The following is a 17,925-nucleotide window of genomic DNA, read 5'->3' on the forward strand; positions in this document are numbered from 1 at the left end:
GGAGAATCCACTTTCATCTTCAGAATTCGTGATCGGTGTTGAGAAGAAAATCCTGTTAGCATTCATTACATTTGGGAAAACATCATCAAAATCATTTTCAAACATTAATTCGTATATTCACTAAAATGTGGACTGAAAACTTTATTCATTGAAATCATCTCAGTATTTCACAAAGTTTTGACGTTTCCGTTAACAGCTCTTTAGCTTCTTAACTTCAGTTTATTGTTGGCAAATTTCAGAAAAGCTTGACTATTTTGCAGTACTTTCCCTCTTGATTTTTCAATTCTTCTTGTAGTTTATCAACAATTGTATTATATGTACACGCAAAATTTTCTGTCTACTCAATTTTTCTGATTTTTCTCCATCAGGGAATCTTCTTCTTATTTTGTGTTTACTTTCATCGCTAAGTGCTTGATACCTAAAGTCGTTTTTGTATTCATCAAATTTTTCCCTAACTCAGTTGAAAAACCAAATCAGTGCTTGCAACCCATGACACTAATTAAGTTTGCAATTGTTTGTTGTGTTTGTCGATTTGATAAAACACATGTCAGAAAACAACCAGTATAGCTGTCGCCAATTTTTTAGCTTTTTCCCAAGAAATTCTTATTTTTGCCTTTTCTTCTTTGTTTTTACAATTTCTTCAAGTGACACACAAATGTTGTGACGATTCTATTGAACAGCTAACATTGCTTCCTTATAACGTGACCATATAGTGTCAGACAATGCATTAAGTTTCCCATTATTCTTCACAAGAGTGCGGCAACAATGAGCAGAAACTGCAAAAAAGTCAATCATTGCAATTCTTGAAGGGGGGAAATAATTAATTTTGATGATTCCCAAGCACTGTTTTGGGCTAGGAAATTTAATAAGGGCACATAAAATGCTAATGAATTCAATACCTTTATCTTTTCAGCTAAACCTGAATATTTCCCACTCATGGTATTAAAATTGCCCTATGATTGCAAAGGACAATCATCTGTCCTAATATTGTATTTTCCAGAGAGATCTAGGATATCTGTCCTAAGACCTTTTCCCAGATATCTGTGTATGGGAACAAAACACAAAAATCTTTCATAAACCCATCCCTCAAAATGATACCTTACGAAAACAGCTAGCTGTTCGCCATGTACTGTGTCAGCCGTTGAATCGGTAACTAGTTTGAAGTACTTGGCTGTTTGAATTTCGCCAACTGTTTTACTCAACACCTTGTTTTCTGTAATGCCAGTGAATTCTTCACAAATAATCTAGGACAAATATGATCAACTACCACGACTTTTAGAGCTGTGCATTCTTTTAAAAATGGGTTAATGGGAACCTAAATAGTTGCCATTCTTTGACAACTCAAAAATTTCGTTGTCACCACGAAATGCAAGTCCTCTTATTGCCAAATATTTAATGACTTCTATCATATTCCGAAGCATTTCGTACCAATAATTTTCCGCTGTCTTAATCGTATGCAGCCATTCACTGTCACCACATCACCAGACTTGCTTCACCTGCCAGATACTGTGGTCCTGTGTGTGTGTGTGTGTGTGTGTGTGTGTGTGTATGTGTGTGTGTGTGTGTGTGTGTGTGTGTGTGTGTGTGTTCAACAAAGGCCTTATTGGCCGAAAGCTCACTTTGCAACAGCCTTTTTGTTGTGCCTATTTGCAACTCAGCATATCTGCTATATGGTGAGTAGCATCTATCCTTTTCAAAATATTCTTACATTCCATCCTGGATTTTCCATTGTTTAACTAGCAATATGAGGTGTACTGATGAAGAAAATGTCAGATTTCAGAAAAGTATCTGTGGAAGTTGCCATCAGACCTTCAACACTTTCAAAAGAATAGGAGTCTTCTGATCTATGCTCTGAGGATAACGAATCGCAGTCGGGAGCGAACAACAAGGAGAAGTGTAAAATCCTTGTCAGATCCTTTAAAAGGCTACTGAATAGTGAATGTACATGGCAAACACTATCTATGGGAGATACGAAGATGAACAAAATCTGACTCTTGACCCTCCAACGGATGTGAAGCTAACATAATTATTCAATAACTGAAAAATAATAAAGCAACACTTGAAGGTGGCATAGTAGCAGTATTCCTCAGAATGAGAAATACAGAAATTTTGTCTGACCCTTTTATTTGAGAGAGGAAGAGAATCCCTGAAGACTGGTTAATGCCTCTGATATATCCGCTTCACAAGAGAGGAACAAGAAAATTGTCGAGAGTAAGGTAGGAAAGAACAGATTGCTACTTAACCATAAAGAAGACACATTAAGTTGCTGGCAGGCACAATTAAGACATTTATATATAATTTTTTACCACAATCTTCATTAGCAAAAAGAGAAACACATCTTGGGCCGAGATGCTGGAGTTGGTGGTCATGGGTGTACGAGTTGTGCTTACTTCTGTGTATGAATGGTGTATGTTTCTCATTTGCTGATGAAGGCTGTGGCAGGAAGCTTTATGTAAGTGGCTTTTAATTGTGCCTATTTGCAACTTTACATGGCATCTTTACGGTAAATAGCAATCTGGCTTTTAATACATTGTTTATGTTCTTACCTGTAGTTCCACTGTTTAAAAGTGTTAACATTTATGGACGAATTTATCTACTTTCAGTATTATATAAAATATTTTGCAAGGCACTGCAAACTATGGAAGGAAGATTCGATCCTGTACTGGTGAGAAGCAAGCAGGGTTCCGGGAAGGTACATTGTGAGTTGAACCAATCTTTGACTTTAAGAGCATTTAAAAGTATATAATGCTGGAGTACAGGAAGTTCGTAACAATTTGTAGACTGTAAGAAAGCCTAAGACACTACAAATAGTGTGAATGTTTGTGCTCCTGAAAGAACTCATACTGGATAGAGAAGCAAAAGGAAAATTCATCTAATGGACACTTAATATGCCAAATAAAAGGTTAAGTTTATAGATGAGATCTCAAGTTTACTGTGCGATAAAAATAAGAGACAGGAAGCTGGGCACTACCTTTCTCTGCTGCGCAAGCTAAGGAGCGAATGGAAAAATGCAGTTCCAGATAGGAGCTTCCATATTGGAAGAGAATAAACTGGTATATGGATAGAATCTCTGGCATACAAAAATATTGTCAGTTACTTTGAAGCAGCAAAAAGAAAGAACTTAGCTGCACCAAAGTACATAGATAAGAAAGAGGCAGGACTCTTAATTTCATGCAGTGAGGTAGATTATATGACCATCTTCAGAAGTAACCCACATTCTTTGGAGTGTGGAAAGGGAAAGGCAAGAGAGGAAAGGTCTTAAAGAGCCTTGAAGAAGGAAAACAAGTACAGGAAAGAGAGAGAACTTTGTGATTGAGGAGTGTGTGAGGAAAATTGAAATCCCTTGTCAGCTAGCTAAGGACACCTATAACAAAATAGGGTGATTACATGATTAGCATACAGCCAAGTAGTAATATTGAAAAAAATATAAACCATTATAAAATTATCCATATATGGTGTAAATGAATGAACTTTTATTTTTTTCCAGTGTGTTAGGTGGAAGCTAGTTTTCTAGGAGAAAGTTGTTGTATCATACCTGAGCTTCCTAAAATGTACAACTGCTGTTGGTACCTATTCAAGGTTCCCACCAATCTGTTATTGTCAGTAGAGGGGTTAAAATGGGACATTTTGTATTTATTTTTTATGTGATGTACTATTTGAGACCTTATAATTGTAATTAACTGGTGCATAAACTATACATTATGTGTTTAATAAAATATGGAGTAGTAAAACTTGAGGGTTTTGTAATAATGTAATGCTCCCACCCTCTGGTGTTTTGGGGTTAAAGTAAAAAAAGTTAGCACTGAAAGTACTGTATAATGGTTGTCTTTCAATTAGAAACCTTGCTGTACAGTCATAAATTTTTTAACTTTCTTTTGTATATAGTTAAGTGAAACGCTGTAAAAATTGAGACAATACGACCATGGCAAGTGAGGAAATAAATAGTCTTACTGACATTCAGTGTATATTAAACAACTGTTGGTTATGTTAATTATTTGACATCTGAAATTGTTTCATCCTCCACCGCCCTCCCCCACCACCACCACCACCAACAACAGCAGCAGCAGCTAATTCCACCATCCCATAGAATTGTCGATAGAATCCTGTACATAATGTTTCTGTTATGCGCATTAATTTAAAATCTCTTGTTGCATTAAGAAATTGCGTGCAAATATCATATATTTACTTCAAAATGAATGTTTGAATTGCCTTTAAATCGTTACTTGGAAGATTATCATTTCATGCTTGACTACATATCACTTCTTGCCTCCTCCAGCACCAGTTCGTTACAAGGCAACGATCACCGCATATTCTTATTGACCTTATTCAACGAACAAAAGCAGCAGTCCGTGAACTAGATCATCTGAATTACAGAAAAATGAAGAAAATCCTCATGATTGATGCATTTGAAACAGAGAGTAATCTAGGAGATGCTGATGGTAAGCAATGTTGCTTTCTCTTTCTAAAAAAATTGAGGTAACTTATATCCATCTCGACTTTCTTCATGTCGTCACAGCACATATATGATGCTCTGTGAAGCTTATTGTATAAGAATCCATACAGTATTCATTTTAACCTTAGTTTTTATGTAATGTTTGCTTTATATGTAACAAAACAGTGGTACGTGAGATTGTGAATATCATCAATGTTTAACATCATTATTTTCATTTCTCAATTCAGTTATGTTTTTTATAGCATTAATTTTGCTTCAAAGCAAGAAAACCAAATGTTGTTAAATTCTATAAATAGCGATCATTGTTGGCACGGAAGCTGACAAATGTGTAGTTACCTCTTTTTCTGTTACTTTAGAGATGTTATACATCTAAGAGTAAATTGAGAATCTGAGATACGGGGTGGGGGGTGTGAGGGGAGGCAATTGACACCCTCTGTTAGTTTCATGGGGAATAACGTAATAGACAGTATTTCTCAACAAATGGCTCTGGGTACACTTGTTAGTATCCTGTATGTGCCTAGTTTCTTCAGACTAATGTTACGTCTGTCTGTTAGGTAGTACAGAACACTATTTTGGGTTTTCAGGCATAATTTTTCTTCCAGGGCGGAGAGATGTGGTGCTGTGTACTGGGGGAGTAGTGCTCAGAACTGTCAAGAAAAAAGTTGTGTATGTGGTGCTTAGAGCCACCTCTATTTGATGATTATAACTATTTCGAAATTATTTTCCATCCTAGAATTTCTATATTCCATATGCTATTACACACGACTTGTTACACCCTGTGGTTAGGGCCCTGTCTGTTATGATAGCTGCGCATGCATCTCCATGAGCCATACGACTCCCAATAACAGCATAACACAATTCTAGTATCACAAAATCATCCCATCCCTCACGTATTGCTCCTGTTCTGCCTGTCTCTGTGTCCTTTTTATCTCTTACACGTGACGATAAATCCCAAACAATCAAATGTATTTCGTCCGCGTAACGATATCTCACGCGATCAGGTATATCTCAGTCACAGTACTACCCCCTGCCACCAACACAATTCCTTTCACTCCTGACACCCATCACAACATTATTCAACACTTCCTGCAACCTTTACCCGCCACTTTCATCACAAACTTATTTCCTCAGTGCAAACCTTCCCCCCTCTCCCCCTCCCCCCTCCCCAACACAATGGACCCCTGCTCTATTTATCTGCAACAGTTCAGAAATGTTTCCCTATTCCTACCCAAAACCAGGTCCATATCCTGTTCCTTAAATGCTGCCTAAGCAATGGCATCTCCCCACTCACCAACCATAAAAATCCCATTTCTGGATCCCACACCTCCTTCCACAATGACCTTCACCTTTTCACATTCCACCAGTCACTTTCCCTCACAAACCTTGTTCTACATAAACACGTTTCCACAGCACAGGCATCACAAACCACCTCCACTCCCTCCGCAAATTACTGCTACTGTGCAGTTCCCACTACCTACACTTTATCACTGAAATTGAAATCCTGACACTCCAGCACCTAGTAGAACATTCCATACACCAACTCCACAAGTTATCCAACCTGCTGAAATCCCACTCCCACCTTGCGGCACCACTATCCAACCCCAACCCTCCTCCCAGTGCTCCTCCTCGTCAACCCCTCATAGCAGCCAGACCATGCCTAGCTGACCTTCTCAACCTTCCACATCCTCCAAAAACCCCTACCAGCATTCCCTGAAATCTAGAACCAAAACAATCCCAGAAGACTTTTGTTAACCTCTCTGCCAGAATCCTCAGCTCCACAAAAGTTTCAGTCTTGTCTAAAGGCCTCATATTCATCCCTACTCCAAGATTTAAACAGGCTGGGCTTGTGAAAGACCTACTCTCATTCTCCCATTCTTTACCGTAGAAGCACTTCTTTGCCACCATCCCCTCCAGCCGAAACCAGTCCAATCTTAACATCAAACGCTGCCTGTCCCAGTTATACCACCATCCAACCATGACCCTCCCACACTGCCGCGTAACCATCACCTAGTCACCTTCCAGAAATTGCTAACTTCCAACCTGATCTCACTGTCCTTCCCCAAGAACAACCACCTTTCAGCGGATCGTGACTTAATCATCCTCCTGGCAGATAAAGGTTCCACCGCTGTTGGGATGAATCGTAGTGACTACCTGGCAGAGGGCATCTGCCAGCTGTCTGACACCTCCACTTACAAGCTCTGCCAAAGAGATCCCATCTCTCCAACATAACCTCCAATCCCAGCTGAAATCCTTAGGCTCTTCGCGGAACCTCTCCCCTGAATCCATTGCCTGCACATCCCAGCAACAGCATGCATACCCACCTTCTCTATGCTCCCCAGAATACACAAACCTGAGCTGGTTACAGTGCCCTCACCAAAAGAAACTTGACCCATGTTGACCAACACCTACAACCACATTAAAGACACCACTCACTTCCTGCACTGGCTCTCCATCATCTCCACGCTCTTACCTCCTGGGTCCCTACTCATCACTGTAGATGCAACCTCCTTATACATCAGCAACCCGCATGCCCATGGCCTTGCCGTGCTTGGAACACTACCTCTCCCAATGCCCTGCAGATTCTACACCCACCACTTCATTCCTCGTTCCTAACCGACTGCATCTTAACCTTTAACCGCTTCACCCTTGAAGGGAAGGATACAAACAAATTTGTGGCACAGCCATGGGCACCCACAATGCCCCCTCCTATGCCAACCTCTTCACGGGCCACCTAGAGGAAACATTCCTAGCCTCTCCAAACCCCTGGTCTGGTTCAGGTTTATTGATGACATCTTTATAATCTGGACCCAAGGCCAGGACACTTTATCCTCATTCCTCCACAATCTTAACACCTTCTCTCCCATCCACTTCACCTGGTCCTCCTCTACCCATCGTGCCACCTTCCTAGATGTCTATCTCCTCCTCTCAGATGGCTCCATCCACACCTCAGTCCACATCAGACCAACCAATCACCAACAGTACCTGCACTTAGACAGCTGCCACCCCTTCCACACCAAAAAATCTCCCCCACACAGCTTGGCCACCCTTGGCAGATGCATCTGTACTGATAACTCCCTCGCCCGTATGCTGAAGGCCCTGCAAAGGCCTTCGCAGACATGCAATACCCCCAAGATCTAGTACACAAACAGATCCCTTGTGCCATGTCCTCACACACACCTGATCCTCACATCCAACCCAAGAACCACCCACAAAAAAGTGTCCCCCTTGTCTCCCAGTACCATCCGGCTGGACTGGAACAACTGAACCACGTCCTTCATCAGGGCTTTGATTATCTATCATCATGGCCTAAAGTGAGGGACATCCTCCCCTTCTAAAGTGATGTTGCACCACCTACCCAACCTCTACAACATGCTAGTCCATCCCTATGCTGCTCCCACCTCCAGTCCCCTGCCACAGGGATCATACCCTTGTGGAAGATCCAGATACAAGACCTGCCTTATCCATCCACCCTACACCTCCTATTCCAGTCCCTTCACAGGCTTATCTTACCTCATTAGAGGCTGGGCTACCTGTGAAAGCAGCAGTGCTATATACCAGCTCCGATATAACCACTGCACAGCGTTTTACATTGGTATGACAACCAACCAGCTGTCAGCCAGAATGAACAGCAACCATCAGACTGTTGCTGAAAAGAAGGTGGACCACCCTGGGCACAACATGCAATAGAGCACAACATACAAGATTTCAGTAGCGGCTTTGCAGTCTGTGTCGTCTGAACCCTCCCCACTACCATCAGCTTATCTGAGCTGTGCAGATGGCAACTATCCTTACAACACATCCTTTGTCCTGTAACCTCTCTGGCCTAAATCTAATGTAACTCACTACCCCCCCTCCCAACCCCACTAAATACAGCATGGTGCGTGCGGGCGCGCGGGCGCCTATGTGTACCTGTGTGTGTGTGTGTGTGTGTGTGTGTGTGTGTGTGTGTGTGTGTTCTCCTACAGCTTGAGAAAGGAATTCCACTCCTAAAGCTAGCAAAGTGAAGCTCTGTACCTTTAGTGTGTGTCTTTGTTGATGATACAGTTCTTTTGCCACTAGGTGAGCCATCTCCTTTATTCCTAAATAATTCGTTATTCTCAACCAGAAATTTCTGTACATGATTGTTTTACATTCCCTATTAGAGTTGCACTATGCACATATTAAACAATAGAAACTCCAGGTTGGAATAACGACAACATAAGGAATAGGATAGATTGGTGTTCACTGTAAAGACAACCCATTGAGTTGCAGACAGGCGCAATGAAAAGACTGTTACACATGGTCAGAGCTGCTTATGGTGGCAGCCAAATGTGTGTGAAGTACACTTGCTTGCACGAATGTGTGTAGGTTTTCTTTCCTGAGGAAGGCTTTTGCCAATAGCTACATGTGTAACAGTCTTTTCGTTGTGCCTGTCTGTAACTAAACAGGTCAATTTTATGGTTAATAGCTATGTACATATAGTATTTTATATTGATTTTTCTGTAAATGCGACACCCCCAGGGGGCTCATCGCACTTTGGTGAGTACGTGCTTGGCAGCCATGGATCCCCAGTCCTCGCAGCACCGCTTCTCTTTCAGTAGTGCTTGTCTCCTCTTCTTCTGTCCTTTTCCCCTCTCTTTGGGAGATGTCTCGTGCTTCCATGGGCTCTTGAAGCTCATTTGTGTTGGTTTACTTGTAGGACTCTTCTCTCTTGCACTGCTCTTTCCCTATACTGTTCCTGTATCGCTCTTTCCCTGCACTGCCCTTTTCCTGTATCGCTCTTTCCCTGCGCTGCCCGTTCCCTGCGCTGCTTTTTCCTCTGTCACTTTTCCACTCTTTCCTTGTTCTGATCTCTCTTTCCTCCTATCCTTCTTATCTTTTCTTCTCCTCCCTGTGTGTGTCTGATGGCCACCCATGCGTTTGCCACGTAGCAGGAGACTGGGTAACGGGTAATTCCCATCCCTGGGTTGGCATGTAGGGCCCGCACATACCCCCTGGTACAGGCCAGGCCCAGGCAGGGGTGATTGCCTGAGCTGTTACCTTCCTCCTTTGCCGAATGGTCCCTCCGTCTGTTGTTCAGGAGGTGTGATCTAAGGTGAGGACAATCACCTAAGGCGGGGGGCTCCCATTTGGAGAGCCCCTGGCTGGAAGGAGTGCGCCATCGGAGATGCTGGCAATCAGAGTGTTTCCCATAAACGAAAGTGGAATGAGGCTCCTGCCTCAATGTCTCTTCCTGTTGCACCTCAATATCTAGTGGTCTCACCTTTAGATGAAAACCAGACTTTTGCTACTTGTTAACCACTTTGTCATACAGAAAGGTGTGGATGGCATCGCCAGCCCTGTAAAGCCGTGCTCTCGTCTCCGCAGTGGTACTCTGCTTTTGGAAATTGATAGTGCTCTCCAGGCCCAGAAACTACTCAAGGCCCAAATCCTCCACGAATAAAAGTGGAGACTCACAGGACACTTAACTCGTCCCACGGTGTTATCTACACCCAGCTGTTGGATGGTTTGACGGAGGACAATTATCTATCGGATCAGAGCATTACTGCTGTTAATCAAGTTACGAAAAAGGAAGCTGCCGATGTGGTGCCCACTCGCATATTGTTCCTGACTTTTGATCGGTTAACGCTTCCTACCAAGGTAAAGGCAGGCTATGAAGTCACTTCTGTGCGCCCTTACGTTCTCAATCCATTGCGGTGTTATAAATGCCACCAGTTCAATCATACCAGCACGTCATGTAAAAACGCAGCCAAATGTGTCACTTGTAGCAGGGATGCACATGATGGCACCCCCCCCCCCCTCCCCCCACCCGCCCGCCCCGCTGCATTAATTGTCCTGGAGACCATGCTGCTTCTTCTCGTTCTTGTCCCATCTATCAAGGTGAGAGGGCTGTTCAGGAGATAAGGGTGAAGGAGAAGTTACCTTTTCCTGTTGCCTGGAAACTGATGGCGAGCAGTTAACTGACTGTCCCTTCCTATGGAAGCTACAGTACCGTGTTCTTCGCCCTCACCAGCGAAGACGGTTGCAACACAGCCAACGAACCGTCAGTTCAAAAAGGAATATTTCCGGGAAGATTTCTTGCGTACCTTGAGTTCGCAGCCGTCTGGCTCTTCTGCCAAAAGCCAAAACAATCATCCAAAGGCAATCCCCTTCTCCGACTCGTCGGCCCTCTTCGACTCGTCGGTCCTTTTCAACTGACAGACACCGGGGAAGCTCCATTGGTCCCACTGAGTTGCTGGATGAAGATCCTCCACCTGTGGATTCCAGTGGCTGCTCTCCCTCAATGGCTCACCCTAAGTGGCCATCGAGGTGAGTGTTTCTCCTTCATTCTCTGGTGTTCCTAAATTTTATGGTCCTTTTACAACGGATTATCTGTGGCCTTCGGTCTAACAGAGCAACCTCCAGCTGCTCCAGTGATCACAATATCCGCTTGTAGTCTGTCACCAAGAAACCAAGCTACCTCATAAAGACCATTTTGCTCTTTCCCATTTTACTTCACTACGGCAGGGATCCCTGCTCATGGTGGGGTCATGCTGCTTCTACGAAATGATGTTTGTCATCGTCCTATCCCCTTGCACACCCACCTGCAAGCAGTAGCTGCCCGTGTTGTCCTTTTCGAATTTACCTTTCCCCTCTGCACCATTTATATCCCTTCGTCTTCTGCTGTCACTAGGGCGGAACTGATGCAACTTGTTGTTCAGCTTTCTCCACCCTTTCTGTTTCTCGGTGACACCAATGCCCATCATCCTCTTTGGGGCTCGCCTGTCACCTACCTGAGAGGTTCTCTTTTGGCAGATCTTCTTAATCATCTTAATCTTGTGTGCCTTAACACTGGCAAAGCCAAGTTTCTCTCTGATTCCATGCACACTTATTCCCACTTAGACCTCTCGATCTGCTCTGCCCAGCTCGCTCGATGTCTCAGAGTGGTGTGCTCTTTTCGATGCTTAGTTTAGTGACCACTTCCCTTGTGTGACTCGCCTGTACAATCATACCCCATCACAGCGGCCCGCTCATTGGAAATCCTCTCTTGCTGACTGGAGGTTATATTCCTCCCTTTCAGTGTTTGACGAACGGCCATTTCCCAACTTTGGTGATCATGTCGAGCACCTTGTGGACGTTATTCTCTCGGCTGCCAAACAAATCGTCTATCCCTCGCACTACTTCTTCTACCTGTCTACCTGTCCCTTGGTGGACTATGGAGTGCGGCAATGTGAATCATGACCAACTATGTGCGCTTCGTGTCTTTCACCTTCATCCTATGTTAACGAACTGCATCCGCTACAATCAACTATGTGTGCAGTGCCGTCACACTGTTAAGGAAAGCAAGAAAGCATGCTGGGTTTCCTTCACCAGCTCGTTCAACAGATTTACTCCGCCCTCTCTCATTTTGGGTGGCCTGCGCCGGCTTTCTGGGACTACCGCCCACTCCTCGATTCCTGGTCTGACTGTGGCAGGAAACGTCATAGTTGACCCTGTCAATATTTTCAACGCTTTGGGCTGGTACTTTGGGGTGGTTTCAAGCTCCACCCACTACCATCCTGCCTTCCTTTCTCAAAAACAGGCGGAGGAGGCTCGTGCAATCTCTTTTCTCTCTTTGAATCGAGAATGCTACAATATTCCTTTTACTATGAGGGAGCTCGAGCATGCTCTCTCCTCATCTAGGTCTTCTGCTCCTGGACCCGATACATTCCACGTCCTCATGCTGCAGAATCTCCCTCCTGCGGGAAAATGCTTTCTCATTGATACCTACAACCGTATTTGGACTGACTGTGTATTTCCCATGCTTTGGCGTGAAGCTACTTTGTTCCCCTACCTAAGCCTGGTAAGGATAAATCTCTTCCTTCCAGCTATCATCAAATTTCTCTTACCACCAGCGTTTGTAAGGTGATGGAACGCATGATAAATGGTCGATTAGCGTTGTGACTGGAGTCACACCATCTTCTCACTAATGTCCAGTGTGGGTTCCGAAAGTGCCGCTCAGCGGTTGATCATCTCATCACCCTGTCGACTTTCATCATGAATAATTTTCTGCAGAAGCGACAAACAGTGTCCGGTTTCTTTGATTTGGAGAAAGCCTATGGTACCTGTTGGCGGACAGACATTGAAAGTACTATGCACACATGGGGCCTCCATGGTCAGCTTCCCACTTTCTTCCGGGAATTTTTAACAGACTGAGTTTTCTGGGTACATGTGGGTTCCTCCTTATCCCACACCTTTTCACAGGAGAACGGGGTGCCTCAGGGTTCTGTACTGAGTGTTGTCCTCTTCGCCATAGCCCTCAACCCCATTATGGACTGCCTTCCAGCTGGCATTTCCGGCTCTCTTTTTGTTGACGACTTTGCTGTTTATTGTAGCTCCCAGCGGACGTGTCTCCTGCAACACTGTCTTCAGCATTGTCTGGACCCTCTCTGTTTGTGGAGTGTCACAAATGGTTTTCGCTTTTCTGCTACCAAATCAGTTTGCATCTTCCACCGTCCTTGCAACTGGGCCAAAATGATCTCCCATTCGTGGATGCAAAGAAGTTCTCCCCACGTCGTACCTGGCTGCACCCGGTCCCTGGCCCTCAATGTCCTTCGTGTGTTGAGTGGTACACCTCTTGGGAGCTGACCGGACTGTCCTCCTCCGCCTCTATCAATCTCTTGTCTGCTCCAAGTTGGATTATGTACGCATTGTCTACTCCTGTGTACGGCCGTCTATCTTACGCCATCTACATACAATACACCATTTGGGGATCCGTCTCGCCACTGGTGCCTGCCGTACTAGCCCTGTTGTGAATCTGTACGTGGAAGCCAGTGGATTACCGCTGTCATACCGGCGCGACATCCTACTCGGTAGGTATGCGTGTCGACTTCCTTCGATGCCAGGCCACCCAACCTTTGACCCTTTTTTGGATGACATTCTTGAGCGCCAGTACGAGATGTACGTTTCTTCTGCGGCCTCCCGGCGTCTGCTTTCTTCACCTGCTTCAGCGGCTACAGGTTACACTTCCTGCCGCTTTTTGAATGGGGGAGAGCCCTTCACCACCTTTCCTTCAGACACAGGTTTGTGTTCGTTTTGACCTCAGCTCATTCCCGAAGGAGTCAACTTCCGAGATGACCTATCATTGCAAAGTTCTTGAACTTCACTCACAAGATGCCGATGGCATATTTTTGTACACTGGTGGTTCCAGGTCTGCCCAACGTGTTGGCTGTGCTTTTATCGTTGGGGCTGATAAGTTTCAATACAGACTTCTCGACCAGTGCACAATTTTTACAGCAGAGCTTTTTTCCCTCTATCAGGCTGTTCACTACATCCATAGGCACCAGCTCACTCGCTGCGTGATCTGCTCTGACTCCCTCAGTTCCGTTCAGAGTCTAGATAATCCAGATCCAGTCCACCCCACCGTTAGACAGATCCAAGACTGCCTCCATTTGTACCCGGATGGGGGAGCCCAAGTGATGATCATGCGGGTTCCTGGCCGTGTTGGTTTGCCAGGAAATGTTGCTGCAGCCAAGGCTGCCGTCCATCTCGGTCGGCCCGCCTCTTTCTCTGTTCCCTCACAAGATATTTGTACTTTTCTCTATCGGCATATCATGTCACTGGCATGACCATTGGTGCTCCCTTCATGGGAACAAACTCAGAGAAGTCAAACCTCTCCCAACAGCCTGGTCGACTTCCTCCCGGCCGTCTCGCCGTGAGGAAGTAATGTTAGCTTTGTTGCAAATAGGGCACTGCCGCTTCAGTCACCGCCACTTGTTGAGTGGCGACACGGCACCCAGCTGTCCTTTCTGTAGCCAGCCATTAACGGTCAGACACTTTCTAATCCTCTGCCCCTATTTTAGCCACTTATGTCTCAGGGTCGGGCTGCTGCCTGCTTTGCCGGACATTTTAGCAGGTGACGTGTGAGCTGTGGCCAGCGTTTTAAGTTTTTTAAAAAAGCAGTAATATGACAAAAGAGATTTGATTTCTACTTGGTGACTCTGGTGCCTTATCGGCGTCTTTTAGATACTCTTGTGTAATGTCTTGATGTTTTAGATTTGTTTTTTTCTTCCTTTTTGTATTGGACCCCGCAACGGTTTGTTTACCCTCACAGTCCCAGGATTCTATGGGCACTTATGGCCTTAGATGTTTTGCACCCTAAAACACCACAAAAAAATCTAAATGTGACACTCACTCTCTCTCTCTCACTCTCTCTCTCTCTCTCTCTCTCTCTCTCTCTCTCTCTCTCTCTCTCTCTGAGGGAAAGAGAGATCAGTATGTTGAATATGAACAGAAAGGAAAGATGCTGCTTTGCCCAAGTGTCAGCCCCCCCCCCCCTCCCCGAAGCGCGCGTGCGCGCGTTTGTGTGTGTGTGTGTGTGTGTGTGTGTGTGAGTGTGAGAGAGAGAGAGAGAGGGGGGGGGGCAGTGAAGGTATTTTTAGTTTTTTTCCTGTGTGCTCTTCTAAGAGCATTATTTTTGTTCTACTTTTAAGAGACAATATTTAGACGTGTGTATTAAATCTTACTATGATTATTCTTGAAACCAAAATGTTACGTTTGAGATATTTCATTCACTAACAAAGCATACATTTTTAGATACAGAAAAAAATGGGATACAAAATTGTAATACTGGAATTTCGAATGATTTACATTCTTGAACAAACTGTGTTTTCACAGTAGTAATACTTCCTGAACTACAAATCTTTGAAAAAGATCATGTTAGTGTATAGAAGAAAAATAGGACTTTTAAATAAAGTATGTCAATCCTTAAATGCTGATATCCGTAGTAATATTGTTAGTACACTTTGTTTCATTTATTGAAATGTCAAATATTTCATTGCGAAAAATGTTTCTATGATTAATAATAATTATAATCAATGTAATGTAAGTTATACTTAATAAGGCTGGGAAAAAGATAAGTTCTGTAAAATGATTTTCACTTTTCCTTTAAATACTGTATCCAAATTAGACAAGAAAAAGAATTATAAAGAAAATAATATTTACATTAGTAGATGTAGGAGAAAAAATGATGTTCCGCTTCGTTATGTTTCACAGAACAATGTTTGTGCCAGAAATTTTGTATTGTTTGAAACTATCCATAAATAGACGTGGGTGGTGCCGAGGGGGGGGGGGGCAGGATCATTGGTTTAGTGTAATGTTTTATAATTTAAATTTTTTGCCTCCAGTTATTAATGGAAAATAAATAGATGTGCAAAAATGCGATGCCCTTTGCTGTTAGTCATGTATGGTTATAATTAACGCTTTTCTCTGTTGCAGACACACCTGATGAGCAAACTGGTGGAGATAGTAGCAAGAGTAATAGTATAACCTCTGAGCATTCAATCCATTCTGTGGGTGTGAGTGCATCTTCGCAAAGCAGTTCAACAAATAGTCTTCCCCCAGCCACAGATGGCAATGATGGCAATTATCCTCCTTCGGTCCGTAGGCACAAGGTGTGCTGTTGCTTGGCATTGCTTGTTCTCATTTCTTTAGAGTAGTAGTAGTTGTTGTTGTTTTTTATATTTTTTATTTGGTTATTTGTATCTGGTCTTCATTCAAATGCTCTTAAAAATTACATAACTGGTACTGGACAGTGGATAATTGTTTGAAACATTTATCTTGCTAGAGGAAAAAAGTGCCTGCTATTTTAGGAAAAACCACCTGTTATTTTGCTGGTGCTAATGAAACACGATATCTTACGTATCCATAATCTCCTCAATTTTATTTATATTCATTTCTGGAATGGAAGATTTTCATTAACTCAAACATGCACATCATTGTTCATGTGGAGAGTACACTGCTCTGCAAAACTTAGGACAAGCTAGACAGGGTAACATAACATACGAACTGCTAAGTGGAAATGAATTAAAAGTGTGGGAGCGTATTACCAGAGGTCTCAGTCAGGCTCAGAAAGTTCAATGTCACTTAGTGTGAGGTCATTGTGACAATTGCACCAAATAGGGCTGGTCCCACAATACAAGGCCGTTAAAGGAACAGGAAAAAAAACAATGTGTGTCAATCTGCAAGCAGTTATGGTACACTATGATGGTGATCTTCATTACAACATGGTCTGGAGACAATATTTGGATGACTTCACATGCGGAAAAGACGCCAGGAAACTGGAAGGACAAAGTAGTGGGGTGTGAGGGTGTCTAATATTGCCTTAGCGTAATGGCCTCCAAACCTTCGCACTCATTGGTGACCATTGTTGAGACACCATGCTCCTTCCCCATATGCATATTTTCAGGGGTGCATTTGTCCCTGACTTCATTTTAGTGGATAAACAACACAGGTGAAGAAGGATCTTTTGGGACAAGAGGATACACAGGGAATGAACTGGCCTGCCGTTCCTCCAAATTAAATCCAACGAAGCATGTGTGTGATACATTGGGGAGACATTTTGAGCGCATTCACTTGCATCAACAACCATCCAGCAGCTGTCAGCCGTACTGGTAGAGGAATGGAACACCTTACTACTTGAACTTCCAACCTTGTGATCAGCATTGGAGCAGGTTACAGAGCACACATTTCTGTCCATGGTGATCACACAGCCTATCAGGAACCATGTCCCACCTTTTGTAATGTCAAGGAGACGATTGTAATTACAGAGTCTTCAGTGTCATTAATGTTGTTGAAGAAAACTGTTATTTCTCTTAGGCTCGTTGTATTTCTTTCAATTGCCCTCTGTACTATACTGTAGTGGTTCTTTCTATGTATGATCCAGTTTTCATAGAGCTGTTACTTGGCAGTGACATATCATGTGTGAAATTTACTTTTGTCTATAAGTTTTTCACACCGTGTCTTTTTAATGGCTTACACACCATTAGTAAAGTAATTTTATCCAAAATAAAGCCAGGCATAAGCACAGTGATTGCAGTGAATGTTCTGTCGACATGTCACAGGAGTTGATTGGAGTAATCAGAAAGTTCAAGTAAACACATATACATAATATTCAAGTTGTAACTGTCATCTTCTTCGATTATTCTTGGTTATCATTAATGTGGAATCATCCATGGTGGCGAATATTGCACTGTAAATCTGTGTCCATAATCTGTTACTTTCAAGAGATAATAAGTTTTTGTCATTTAAACTGGTAAATAGTGTCATTAGTTATGGCAACAGGTCAAAACACGAAATTTGTACTTATTTCAAAGTAACAAATATTTACACTAGTCGTCAAGTTCCCCTAAATGGATTAAAGCAATTTCCAGGATAGTTTATTTGATAATGACATGTCCCATGTCCTTCCACTAACTGTGTGTGTGTGTGTGTGTGTGTGTGTGTGTGTGTGTGTGTGTGTGTCCAAGCATGTGTGTGCTCTTTCTAATATCCTTGACATTGACAGGATGGTAACTCTGGTGACCCGTAGGATGTGGTGGTCGTGAAGCTAGTGTAATAGAGTGCCTCAGGTGATGAAAGCAACAAATTTGTGAAAACTAATGTGTAAGATATATATTTTTTTGCTGATTAGTGTTATTTACGCTTGTCATAGTTTAATGTGTTTGAAAAAGGCTTAGCAGCACACCACTTTGAAC

At 43.2% G+C, this 17,925-nt stretch overlaps 1 protein-coding gene across 4 annotated transcripts in view; it reads left to right on the plus strand.

Moving 5' to 3' along the window:
* LOC126202874 (serine/threonine-protein kinase Tao) overlaps positions 1-17,925 on the plus strand; it is a 233,712-nt gene that overhangs the window by 107,269 nt on the left and 108,518 nt on the right. For 3 of the 4 annotated variants that reach the window (XM_049936910.1, XM_049936911.1, XM_049936912.1), the window contains 2 exons: positions 4,277-4,439; positions 15,668-15,843. In XM_049936910.1, coding sequence (XP_049792867.1) covers positions 4,277-4,439; positions 15,668-15,843 — 339 coding nt within the window. The remainder of the gene's footprint in view (positions 1-4,276; positions 4,440-15,667; positions 15,844-17,925) is intronic. The other variant, XM_049936913.1, reaches the window with a different exon arrangement.

Source organism: Schistocerca nitens, chromosome 9 (genome assembly GCF_023898315.1).
Source record: "Schistocerca nitens isolate TAMUIC-IGC-003100 chromosome 9, iqSchNite1.1, whole genome shotgun sequence".
Classification (NCBI taxonomy): domain Eukaryota; kingdom Metazoa; phylum Arthropoda; class Insecta; order Orthoptera; family Acrididae; genus Schistocerca; species Schistocerca nitens.